At 47.0% G+C, this 13,537-nt stretch overlaps 2 protein-coding genes across 2 annotated transcripts in view; one reads left to right on the forward strand and one right to left on the reverse strand.

The window, feature by feature from the left end:
* The window catches only part of GET1 (guided entry of tail-anchored proteins factor 1), a 23,632-nt gene extending 13,235 nt beyond the window's left edge, over window positions 1-10,397 (forward strand). Inside the window, exon 5 of the mRNA XM_079762346.1 lies at window positions 10,294-10,397. Coding sequence (XP_079618472.1) covers window positions 10,294-10,307 — 14 coding nt within the window. The 3' untranslated portion in view covers window positions 10,308-10,397. The remainder of the gene's footprint in view (window positions 1-10,293) is intronic.
* Window positions 10,037-13,537, reverse strand: part of LCA5L (lebercilin LCA5 like) — a gene marked incomplete at its 5' end in the record, with an annotated part of 19,762 nt that continues 16,261 nt past the window's right edge. Inside the window, 2 exons of the mRNA XM_079762266.1 lie at window positions 10,037-10,980; window positions 13,351-13,468. Of these exons, the coding sequence (XP_079618392.1) occupies window positions 10,262-10,980; window positions 13,351-13,468 (837 nt within the window). The 3' untranslated portion in view covers window positions 10,037-10,261. The remainder of the gene's footprint in view (window positions 10,981-13,350; window positions 13,469-13,537) is intronic.

Here is a 13,537-nt window from a genome sequence, read left to right on the forward strand (position 1 = left end):
AAAATATCCTCAGATGAGGATTGAAAAAAACAAACATGGTACTGAATTTAAAACATAGAAAGGGATACATTTAAAAGTTCATTGGAGGCTGGTGTGGCATAGAGAGGGTCAGTGGGGAAAAAAGGGGGACATCTATAATACTTTCAACAATAAAGATAAATAAAAAAACACCAAAAAAAAAATCTCCTGACCCTTTTACTGTTGTGTCACCCAATTTTCCACTGTTACCAGTTTCTTAGGATTCTTCCGATGATCCCATACATTTATGGATATTGATATGTGTGGTTTTATTTATTTATTTTTAAAAATATTTTTATTGATTTCAGGAAGGAAGAGGGAGAGAGATACAGAAACATCATTGATGAGAGAGAATCATTGATCGGCTGCCTCCTGCACGCCCCCTACTGGGGGGTCTAGCCTGCAACCCAGGCATGTGCCCTTGACCAGAATCGAACCTGGGACCTTCAGTGCGCAGGCTGACACTCTATCCACTGAGCCAAACTGGCTAGGGCGATATGTGTGGTTTTAAAATAAATTTTTTTTAAAAAAATAAATTTTATTGATTTTTTACAGAGAGGAAGGAAGAGGGATAGAGAGTTAGAAACATCGACCAGCTGCCTCCTGCACACCTCCTACTGGGGATATGCCTGCAAACAAGGTACATGCCGGAATCGAACCTGGGACCTCTAAGTCTGCAGGCCGACGCTCTATCCACTGAGCCAAACCAGTCAGGGCTAAAATAAAAAATTTTAAATTATGAAAGTAGTACCTAAGAAAATAACTGGTGCTTTTTTTTTTTTTAATCCTACTTGAAGAGTCTAGAAAAGGAGTAAGGAAGCAAAGTCTCCCATGATTCCACAGAATGGGGATTACCGGTATTAATGTTAGTATATTTATGTATACTTATGGATAGCTGTAGGTTTGTGTTTCTATTAAAAAATACTGGGTATAGTTTCTAGCTTTAGATGAGACATCTGTTTGATTTAAAATATCTAAAGCTCTCTTCATGCCAATTGGGTTTCCTGTATATTTATGGTAAATCAAGCAGGGAAATATTTCTATATACAAATCCACAATCTTTTTTTTTTTCCTCACCTGAGAATATTTTTCCATTGGTTTTTAGAGAGAGTGTAAGGGAGGGGGAGCGACAGAGCGAGACACACACACACATGGATTGGTTGCCTCCCGCAGGCACCCTGACCAGGGCTGGGGATTGAGCCTGCAGCCACAGTACATGCCCTTGACCGGCAAACCCATGACTCTTCAGTCCACAGGCAACGCTCTATGTGCTGAGCCAAACCAGCCAAGGTGAAACAGATGCTTGTTCAACGTTTTCACTCTCCTCATGTCTACTAACCTCCTATTTCCTGTCTCTGCTTCCATACTGATCAGTGCTTCAGACCTGTCGTTTACTCTCTTCATTCTGGTCTCATCTGCTGTTAAGCCTGTTTGTTAATTTAAATTATTTGTCTTCTGAGTTGTCACATATGCTGAATTCTTATTCTTTTTAACCTTTTGCACTCGGATGTCGAGTATGACTTGACACGGTTAGCATTAGAATAAAGAAATCGAGAAAAAAGCAAGCGAGTTAATTCATGTTTTCCAAAACTATTATTTCTTCAGACGTTTATTTTCTGTGTATAATTCCAATAGGTGAAGTCTTTGCAGATCTGGTCCTTATATGTTGTTCTTCTTGGTTCTCTTAGCACCTTGTTTTTGTGTGTGTTTAACTCTGGGAATTTCCTGAGGCCTGGGTTAAAGATAGGTTCTTCCAGCCCGGCTGGCCTGGCTCAGTGGTTGAGCATCACCTATGAACCAGAAGGTCACAATTCAGTTCCCAGTCAGGGCACATGGCCGGGTCGCTGGCTGGATCCCTGGTAGGGGGCATGTGGGAGGCAGCTGATCAGTGATTCTCTCATCATTGAGGTTTCTATCTCCCTTCTCTGAAATCAATATATATATTAAGAAAAAAAAAAAAAGATAGGCTCTTGCAGAAAGGATATGTATTTCTACTGCTTGGGCTACTACCAGCCTAGATCTCTTTAAACTTTACTTTTAGGTTCTATCAACCAATCCAGTTTCAGTCTGTCAAACAGGTTCGGGTGGACTGGCTACAGTCTCTGGGTTTAAGCCAATTTTCTGAGCTTATTGAGGCTCGAGGCCCTGGCTGTCCAGGTTCTGTGGGAGGGGCCTCCTATCAGGCTTCTGCTTGGGCTGATGTTCTTTGGCTTTGGCCCTAGAGGCTTTTCTGGTGCTCACTTCTCCAGTTTTGGCAAATGCCCTTCAGCCAAAGTTGACGTCAGAGCTCTGCTTGCCTGCCTCCCTGGGGACCTGCTTCACTTGGTGTTCACCAGCTGATCCGTCTAACACGTTTGTTGTGAGGGAACCTTTGGAGCAGCGGTTGCCAGCCGGTGGCGCAGACCACTGGCGGCCCGGGAGGTCCGAAAGGTTGGCGGCCGCTGTTCTAGTGCAGACGGCATTTTCAGCTTTTTTATAGCAGGAGCACCAGAGTACCTGTCTACCAGAGCACAGGAAATGAATTTCTTCTTAATATTTTAAAATATGTCTTCACTCTCAGTGAACAGACTGAAAGGAATTTGAAATCTTAAGAACTTCTCTTAGTGAAGTTTTCCCATTTAAAATACACTGGAACTTAAAATGTTTTGTGGACCCATTCAGTCAGTCTCTTTTCTTTGGTCAATGATGCTAAGTGTTGAAAACGGAAGATTTAATCAGATTCTTGTTGCTCTCAGTAGCAGTAAAGTAAAATTGTACTTCATTCTCCAGCACTTTCTACACCCAAGTGTCTAAAATATTAAACTGGTTATTATTTCCATAAGCCTAATGCTGTATATATGTTAACACATGGGAAATGCTGTTTTCTAACAATCAAATATTAACATTTATGCTTTGGTGCTTGACTTAATTAAAAATATTTATTATAAAATATGTTTTTATTGATTCAGAGAGAGAGAGGAAGGGAGAGGGAGAGGGAGATAGAAACATCCATGAGAGAAACATCATCAGTTAGTTGCCTCCTGCACACCCCCTGCTGGGGATGGAGTCTGCAACCCAGGCATGTGTCCTGACCGGGAATCGAACCAGCGACCTCCTGGTGCATGGGTCGACACTCAGCCACTGAGCCACATTGGCCAGGCTGGGTCTCTTTTTATTTAAAACTTTTTCCTTCCTATTATACAGCTATATTCAGTATAGAAAGTCATAGAAAATACACTGAAAATAAATACACTGAAAATAAATTAAAAATGGACAATCTCCTTCCTTAGAGATAGAAGTTAGCATTTTATTATATTATGCATATATCTTTAAAATAATCTTAATTAGATGACTAGAAAGTAATAAGCTTAGATTATATTTTTATTAAATAGTGCCCTACAGAAGCACTTCTAGGTAGTTCTGATTTAATGTTATGATTGTGCTTTTGTAGGTAGGCTTAACGAAAGATCCCCTGAAAATTCCTCCATCTGCTATCGGGAGTAGACATTGTAATATTAAGTAAATGTCTTCAGAATTTAGGGCTAGGCAATTATATCATTTCACGTGCATTTGCATAGTCCCCTGTGTAAGCCTATGAGAATTCTAAGTGTTCTCTCTTCCCCCTCCCCTGTCTCTCTTTCCTTCTTTTTTCCCCACTGTAGTTTTCATAAAGGTCAAAGCTTATGCCATTTGTAGTCTTTTTAAAATATATTTTATTGATTTTTTTTTTTTTTTTTTTTTTTTTACAGAGAGGAAGGAAGAGGGATAGAGAGTTAGAAGGAAGAGGGATAGAGGGATGAGAGAGAAACATCGATTAGCTGCCTCCTGCACACTCCCTACTGGGTATGTGCCCGCAACCAAGGTACATGCCCTTGACTGGAATTGAACCTGGGACCCTTGAGTCCGCAGGCCAATGCTCTATCCACTGAGCCAAACCGGTTAGGGCGCCATTTGTAGTCTTTTTTTAAAAAAAAATTGTTAATAAATCTTTATTGTTCAGATTATTACAATTGTTTCTCCTCCCCCCCCCCATATCTCCCCTCCTCCTAGTTCCCATCCTTCCCTCTGCCCTTACCTCCCCCCTCGCTATCCTTATCCATAGGTGTATGATATTGTCCAGTCTCTTCCCGTACCCCCCACACAGACACCCCCTTCCCCTGAGAATTATCAATCCACTCCCATTCTATGCCCCTGATTCTATTATGTTCATCAGTCTATTCTGTTCTTCAGATTTTTAATTCACTTGACTTTTATTTTTTATTTTATTTATTTAAAAAATATATTTTATTGATTTTTTTACAGAGAGGAAGGGAGAGGGATAGAGAGTTAGAAGGAAGAGGGATAGAGGGATGAGAGAGAAACATCGATTAGCTGCCTCCTGCACACTCCCTACTGGGTATGTGCCCGCAACCAAGGTACATGCCCTTGACTGGAATTGAACCTGGGACCCTTGAGTCCGCAGGCCAATGCTCTATCCACTGAGCCAAACCGGTTAGGGCGCCATTTGTAGTCTTTTTTTTTTTTAAATTGTTAATAAATCTTTATTGTTCAGATTATTACAATTGTTTCTCCTCCCCCCCCCCCATATCTCCCCTCCTCCTAGTTCCCATCCTTCCCTCTGCCCTTACCTCCCCCCTCGCTATCCTTATCCATAGGTGTATGATATTGTCCAGTCTCTTCCCGTACCCCCCACACAGACACCCCCTTCCCCTGAGAATTATCAATCCACTCCCATTCTATGCCCCTGATTCTATTATGTTCATCAGTCTATTCTGTTCTTCAGATTTTTAATTCACTTGACTTTTATTTTTTATTTTATTTATTTAAAAAATATATTTTATTGATTTTTTTACAGAGAGGAAGGGAGAGGGATAGAGAGTCAGAAACATCGATGAGAGAGAAGCATCCATCAGCTGCCTCCTGCACCCCCCCCATGGGGATGTGCCCACAACCAAGGCACATGCCCTTGACCGGAATCGAACCTGGGACCCTTCAGTCCACAGGCCGACGCTCTATCCACTGAGCCAAACCGGCCAGGGGCTTCACTTGACTTTTAGATTCACTTGTTGATAGGTATGTATTTGTTGTTCATAATTTTTATCTTTACTTTTTTCTTCTTTTTCCTCCTTTTAAATAATACCTTTCAGCATTTCCTGTAATACTGGTTTGGTGGTGATGAATTCCTTTAGCTTTTTCTTATCTGTGAAGCTCTTTATCTGCCCTTCAATTCTGAATGATAACTTTGCTGGGTAGAGTAGTCTTGGTTGTAGGTTCTTGCTATTCATCACTTTGAATATTTCTTGCCACTCCCGTCTGGCCTGCATAGTTTCTGTTGAGAAATCAGCTGATAATCGTATGGGTGTTCCCTTGTAAATAACTAACTGTTTTTCTCTTGCTGCTTGTAAGATTCTCTCTTTGTCTTTTGCTCTTGGCATTTTAATTATGATGTGTCTTGGTGTGGTCCTCTTTGGATTCTTTTTGTTTGGGGTTCTGTGCGCTTCCTGGACTTGTAAGTCTATTTCTTTTACCAGGTGGGGAAAGTTTTTGGTCATTATTTCTTCAAATAGGTTTTCAGCGTCTTGCTCGCTCTCTTCTTCTAGCACCCCAAAAATTCGGATGCTGGTACGCTTGAAGTTGTCCCAGAGGCTTCTTACACTATCTTCTACTTTCTGAATTCTCTTCTCTTCTTGCTTTTCTGGAGGCGTGTCCTTTGCCTCTTTGTATTCCAAATCTTTGACTTGATTCTTGCGTTCCTCTAGTCTGCTGCTGGGTCTCTGTATAATATTTTTTATTTCAGTCAGTGTATGTTTCATTTCTAGTTGGACCTTTTTCATATCCTCGAGGGTCTCATTAAATTTATCGGCCTTTTCCTTGAAATTCTTGAAAAACCTTATAACCGTGGTTTTGAACTCTATGTCCATTCGTTTGTTCTCCTCCATTTCTTACGTTTGGGATCTGTTTCCTTGCCTCCTCATTTTCGCTGCTTCCCTGAGTTGGTAGGGTAGCTTTGTGTACTAGGTGTCCTATTGGTTTAACGGCTCAGCCTCCCAGTTACCTGAGGTGGACGCTCTTGGTGCACCCCTTAGTGGACTGTGTGTACAGCCTTGTTGTAGTTAAGTCTTGATTGTTGTTGGTGTCACTGTGAGGAATTGACCTCCAGGCCAATTGGCTGTGAGGACCCGCTGTGTCTATAAAAGAAGAATTGCTGTGCTGGAGACACGTTTATGGGCCGGGACTTGTTCCAGTAGGGCTTTGGCGCTCACTGAGTCTGCCTCTTGAATGTGTCCCTTATGCGAGTGGTTGAAAACGGGTGTCATCTCACACCGACCACTAGATGCCCTCGTTTCTGGATCTCCAATGGGGTGCAGGTCAGCTACTGTCTGAGGCCACTCAGCAGGAGCTACAGCAAAAACTGCAGTTTTCTCCTCTTTGCTTGAGTGGTTTTGGAGCAGTCTGACTGGAGCTGCAGTTTATTTGGTTAAGCTGCCATAGGGCAGGCCATTTATATGCAAAGCTGCTGTTTGGAGCCTGGGCGGGTTTGTAGAATGTGAGGGGCGGGTCTCAGGGCGGGGCAGGATCTCAGGGCGTCACTAGGTTAGGGCGTGGCAAACAGCAATGGCTGCTAGTCTGCCTTTTCTGCCTTTCCCGTTTCCAAGTCCCTGCGTCCCGTGCTCCAGCTCAGTAAACACTGATTGCTGGGCGCACCTCTGCAAGAAAGTCACTCTCACTTTCCGACACGATGGCCGAGAGTCCAGCTTCTCCCCGTAGGTGTCTGTGTCCCCCGCGCATCCCCAGAAACTGGATTTCAGAGTGATCGGGAGCTTATCTCCCTTCGGGTTGGAAAAAAAGCCGCGCGTCCCATCGCCCGCCACCAGCCCGATTCACGCACCTTCGTACCTCAGCTCTTCCGCGTTTGTTCTTTCTTTTTCCTTCTTAGTTGTAAATCTACGATTCAGCCAGCTTTCCTGTGGTTCTGGGTGGTAGATGCTTTGTATTTTAGTTGTATTTTTGAAATTGTTGTGCGCGGCGACAGTTTAGTTTTTTAACGTTGCCGCCATCTTGGTTCCTTCGCCATTTGTAGTCTTTATCTTTGGTTTTAAATACATTTCTTTTCCCATCATGACTTATACTCCCTCCATCCTTTTTTACACTTCCTTTTAAAAGTTTATTTTTTATTTTCAATTTTTAAAAGTGTTAACATTACACACCAACCCATAAATATCCTTGGAAATACTATGGTCTAAATCCTACATAATAAAAAGGTAATATGTAAATTACCATCACTCCGCTACGCCCACGATTGGGCCAGGGGAGGCGCAGGGGGCGGGACTCGGGGTGGCCGGGGTGGTGATTGGGCCGGTAGGACGCTGAGCTCACGTCGCCAGCGGCGGCGCGAGCTCAGCATCTGCCCCATGGCTCTGCTGTGGCACAGAAGGGGCCTCTGGGGTAGCGAGCCGGGCGTTTGGAGGCCCCGGCTGATGAGGCGGCGCGGGCGGGCGGGCGGGCGGGCGGGCGGGCGGCTCGGCTCCCGGGGGAGGAGTCTGGCGGCAGTTGGGCCGCAGGAGCGCGCAGCGGTGTCCACAGAGGATGCGGGTTTCTGCGCAGCCCGGGGCCAGCCGAGGGAGGGCTCATGAGGGAGCTGGAAGGCAGAGGAGGCGGTGGCCCCAGCCTTCCTGGGCGGAAGGCGAAGGCAAGACCCCGGCCTGGGCTCCGGCCACTGGAGGACCACGCCCCCGCCCCGCCTCGCCCTAGGGGCCCAGGGACTTCGGAGCTGCTGGCCACACCGGGTCCCGACCTGCGGATAGACAGCCTACACGTGCATGATTCAATCATGCACTAGGCCTCTAGTCTTACCTTATAATAGAGAAACATGCAAATTGACCGCACCTCCGCTATGCCCACGATTGGGCCGGCAGGAGGCTGGGGGCGGGACTCCGGGTGGCATATCTGCCGTTGAGAAGATCAAGAAGGCGGTGCCCAGTGGCCGGGCCCATGCCGCCGCTCCCGGGGGGGGCCTGGGGCGATCGGCCACCTAGGGGGCATGGCCGGGCCCCTCCCGCCCCTCCCGCCCCTCCCGGGGGTCCCGGGGTTGATCGGCCACCTGGGGGGGCGTGGCCCTGCCCCTCCCGCCCCTCCTGGGGGTCGATTGGCCACCTGGGGGGGCGTGGCCCGGCCCCTCCCGCCGCTCCCGGGGGTCCCAGGGGAGGCTTTTCGGGCCTTGGGCACCAGCGGGGAGCCTGCACCGATCGCAGGAAACCACTGGGGGTCGGCTCCTGTGATGGGTAGCAGGGACGCTGGGTGCGGCGAGCCCAAGGCCAGGAAAGCCTGGGGCAGAGGCTTTCCCGGCCTTGGGCACCAGCGGGGAGCCTGCATGGATCGCAGGAAACCACTGGGGGTCGGCTCCTGCGATCCTTAGCAAGGATGTTGAGTGCCGAGCCCAAGGCCACTGCCTGGGGCCAAGCCCCGACCCTGAAAAAGGCAGAAGGCTGTGGCCACAGCCAAGGCCTAGGTCCCTGGTGCCGGCAGAAAACTGGTGCAGGCAGCCAGGTGAATGAAGGTCTGTTGCACGAATCTTCGTGCAAACGGGCTACTAGTATATATATAAAAGCCTAAGCGACCATTTGACGGTTTGGCCCATAGCTATGACACGCACTGACCACCAGGGGGCAGATGCTCTGACTGGTAGGTTACCTTGCTGCTGGGGTCTGGCCAATCGGGACTGGGCCAGTGGGGCCGGACATGCCCTGAAGCTCTCCCAGGATCCCTCCCCTGCCCCGATCGTGCATCGGTGGGATCCCTCGGCCTGGCCTGCACCCTCTCACAATCCGGGACCCCTCAGGATGTGGGAGATTCACAGGCCAGGCCGAGGGACCCCACCAGTGCACGAATCTGTGCACCAGGCCTCTAATTATAAATAAGTTGCTCTTATAAATAAATGAAGGCAGCCCTGGCCAGGTAGCTCAGTTGGTTACAGTGTCCACCAATGAGCCAAGGTTGAGGGTTCAGTTCCCATTCAGGGCACATGCAGGAAGTAACCAATGAACGCATAAATAAGTGAAACAATAAATTGATGTTTCTCTCATAAAATATATAATCTAAAAAAATTAATGAAGGCAAGTTAACTGATTAACATTGAGAGTACAGGCATTTTTGTATAGTCATTAAATATTTTAGGTGTAAATAATACATTAATTAGGAATGAGCAGCTAACTTGTGTGGACACTATACCCATGTGCTTTAAAAAATATATATATTTTTATTGATTTCAGAAAGGAAGGGAGGGGGAGAGAGATAGAAACATCAAGGATGAGAATCATTGATCAGCTGCTTCCTGCACGCCCCCTACTGGGGATCGAGCCTGCAACCTGGGCATGTGCCCTTGACCAGAATTGAACCCGGGACCCTTTCCAGGCCGATGCTCTATACACTGAGCCAAACTGGCTAGGGCCCCATATACTATTTTGAAAGAACAAGATTAACAGAAAAAAAAGGTCAAGGTGCAGGTATGCAACAAATGTATTAAAAAATGCTGAATCCTAGGTGCACATGGGAAAGTGTTGCCCACAAAGGCAGGATATTAGATGCCCAGGTTAGCTGAATAAGATAACACTCAAAAGATAATTTTTAAAAAGTATTGATTTTAGAGAGAGGAAGAGAGAGATTGAAAAACAAATGTGAGAGAGAAACATTGATTGGCTGCCTCCCACATGCACCCCTACCTGGGATGGAACCCACAACCTGGGCATGTGCCCCATCGGGGAATTGAACCATTTACCCTTCGGTGTATGGGATGACACTCTAACCAACTGAGCCACACCAGTCAGGGCTCAAAAATAATTTTCATAAAACCAAGCTTGGTGATCACTGCTATGTTTGTGGTTTTTAAAAAATATAGAGCCCTGACCGGTTTGGCACAGTGGATAGAGCGTCGGCCTGCAGACTGAAAGGTCCCAGGTTCTATTCCGGTCAAGGGCATGTACCTTGGTTGCAGGCACATCCCCAGTAGGAGGTGTGCAGGAGGCAGCTGATCGATGTTCCTCTCTCATCGATGTTTTAAACTCTCTATCCCTCACCCTTCCTCTTTGTAAAAATAATCAATAAAATACATTTAAAAAAATAAAATTAGATTAGCAATAAAACAAAACCTTAATTATACAAAGTCAATTTATGTACTGAAAACACACACACACACACACACATACACACACACAGTACAAAATTAAAGGCACAAAAGGACCAGAATGTATTAGAATATCGATTTTATTTAAATAATTATTTTTATTTTTCCTTCTGTAGGTGACGATGACTGAACAGAATTCACCACAGTTACTTTAGAATCTCCAAAAGCATTGCTGGCAGAGGCCTGACTAGCGGGTGGCTGCTGCATCTTCTTACTTTTCCAAGTCTCCTCAGACCCTTCCTTAGCAGTACTTGCTGGGTCATTTTTAAAGACACAGCCTGATCCAAAGAGTTCCTCCATCAGATTGCTTTTCTTTTCTCTGAAGGTTGCGTCTTTTGCTTTTGTTCTGGAAGACTTCCCAAAAGAGGGCTCATACCCGCTCCCGGAGTGCCTGGGCTTCAGGTCTTTGGCACCACCACGCCGTTTGCCTGTGCTGTGGTTGCATCTCCAGGCACCTGGTTTGGCTGGCCCACCTGAAGCAGGAAGCCCATTATGCAAATTTTCCGTGGCTTCTGTGAATAAATAATGCTTTCTTTGTCGCAGGTGTATCTTGGTATTCTGGACATTTTTATTCGGTACCTCATCCATGTTGCTTTTTGGGACACTTTTTTTAAGCTCTTTTGCTGCATCATTTTCCTGTTGGCTTCCCTGTTCAGGGTGAATGACTTGGATTCTTTTTGATGGTAGTTCTTGTTCTCTTTCTAAAGTGGTTCTCTTCTCTTGATTTGCTTTTTTCTCTCTCTGTCTTCCAGTATTCTCCGGAGCTGCTGGTACTTTCAGGTGTTCCTCTTCCTTTGATAAATCTGTATTAGAAAAATAGTCAATTTGGCGATCTTTAAAATAATGGCTTTTATGTCAAGATGGCATGCATGTTTGCCACACTTATTCACACCTCCTGACAAGCACATTAAAATGACAAAAAAGGCCAGGCAATAAGAGCATTTAACACTAGAATACAGAAAGGCGCTACTAACAGGCAGGAATGTGCACTCTCCTAAACACACCAAATGAGTGAGAAAGATGAAACCAAAAGAAAAATGATATTCCTGAAAGAATGAAAAGTTGCCAATAGGTTATTACTAGATGTTCAAACTCCACTAAGCTGGATGTAGTGCCAGTTAAAACAATAAAGATATTTTTACCCAACTGGCAAGTCAACTCCAGAGCTGGTGAGACTATCGGGAAATTGGACCTCCTGTTCCCAGTGAGTGGGTGTGTAACTTGGTACAGCTTTGTCTGGGTGGCAGTTTGGCAGGACCGATTACAGTTTTGAGTGAACATGTTCTTGGCCTCAACAACTTCATTTCTGGGTCCAAGCCCTACAAACACACACACTGGCACGTCGTGTAAGGATGTTACCGAGCATGGTTAAGTAACAACGGAACGTCCTAAATGCCCGTCAGAGGGCCCTGGTTAAATACATGACGGCATGTGCGGCCTGCGGGATTCTGGGCATTCGTGATAGACAACGACGGGCATGGAGGTGCCGACAGGAAGAGGTTTCAGTGTGTTAGTGAGACAGCCACGGGAAGAAGGACTGTCCTTTCCCGTCCTTGCCAGCAGCAGGGAGCCAGCCGGCAGCCCTCCCCTCCCCTCCCCTGGGGGAAGGCCTGTTGCAGGCACAGCCCGGCAGCCACAGCCCCGCAGCCAGGACCAAGGAGCTGACCAGAGGCGGCCGTCATTTACAACGCAGAATGGCAGTCCTTGTGAGGGAGAGGGACAGAGCTGGATGTGCGGAGCTGGAAAAGTTCCTCGCGTATTCCACACATTCTGAAATGGAACTGTTCACGTATACTCGAAAATAATCAGAGATGTATTCTAGCAAGAGACGAAATGTGTTTCAAGAATTAGTGGTGAGCAAAGAAGCCAGCAAGATGCGTAGTTGGTTCTAAGTAATATTATGCCCTACTGATACTTAATGCAAACGTTAAACTTTGCTAACAGGCGAAATTGCTTCTTTTCCACCGCCACGGCGCCCAGCCCCCGTCCGGGCCACCTGCGTCTCTTGCCTGGGTGATGGCACCGGGCTGCGGCCTGGCCTCCCGCCCTGCCCTTCCTTCACCGCAGTCGGAAGAGGCGCCTCTGGTCCCGCTGGTGAAGGCGAAGCCAGGATGATGGCTGCACCCCAGAGGCAGAGGGCCACCAGTCTGTTGTGCTTTTAAAAAAATATTTTTATTGATTTCAGACCGGAAGGGAGAGGGAGAGATAGAAACAGCAATGAGAGTGAATCATTGATCAGCTGCCTCCTGCACGCCCCACACTGAGAATCCAGCCCACAACCTGGGCATGTGCCCTTGACCGGTATTGAACCCGGGACCCTTCAGTCCACAGGCTGACGTTCTATCCGCTGAGCCTACCCAGCTAGGGCAAGGGCCACCAGTCTGGTAGTAAAGAGGCTCGAGCATTAAGGGCTGGTGTCACCAAGACCCCTGCTCCTCTGTACCTCTGGCAGCGATGCCAGGTGAGCCGGTCCTGGCCGGTCTGGCCCGCGGCCTGCTGGAGACGGGCCCTGTCCCTGTGCTGCAGCCCGGGTCGGCCGAGGGCTCCCATTCATCCACAGCGTGTTCTGCTCCCACCTACTCCAGAGCTGCAGGTGAGCTCTGGGCTCTCAGAACGGGAGGTTCGGAGCAGCCTGTTCCACCCGAACCTCTCCCAGCCCCGCAGGGCAGCCCTGCCGGAGGCCGTGCGCGCTGGGTTCCCTGTGCCCAGGACGGTGCAGGACCTCGCCCTGACGGGCCCTTGTACATCCGGGGCCAGAAGCCAGAGTCTGCCCCGCTGACCCCTCCCTGGAAGTCTTCGGTTGGTCTCATGAGTGACGGTGTTGCCCTTGACTCAGCTGGGTTTGTCTGCCACTCAGTTTGTCAGGAGTGAACATAATGCTTAAGGATACACACAAGGACAGGGAATTGGGAGGCAAAGCAAGGGAGTGAATGCCGGCGTCAGAGGGAAGGCTGGTTGTTTCTGGGGGCAGGGAGGGATGTGGTTGGGCAGGGCCCAAGTGTGCTCTGGGGACTAACGTTCCATTTGTTAGGGCTAGTGGCTACACAGTGTTAAAGTCTATAACCATTCTTTGAACAGTATATAAGTCTTATGTATACTTTTATACCCGGACATACAGAATTCACAACTTACAAAAAAATAGAATAAATATGACTTAAAAGTTGCTAAGTCACCTTCATATTTTCTCTTGGACTCCTCTTGGCTTGGCAGTTTACTGCTGCAGTGAGGAATTACATGGACTATGCCAGTGGCTTTTTCTTTATGACCCGTGTTTCCTGTTATCTTTTTACCCTAGAATTCAGAAAAGCAGCAAAAGCTCATCTTTTGGGTAGAGATAATTTTAAATTGTATTTAATTCAA

Source organism: Cnephaeus nilssonii, assembly GCF_951640355.1.
Source record: "Cnephaeus nilssonii genome assembly, chromosome: 3".
NCBI classification, from domain to species: domain Eukaryota; kingdom Metazoa; phylum Chordata; class Mammalia; order Chiroptera; family Vespertilionidae; genus Cnephaeus; species Cnephaeus nilssonii.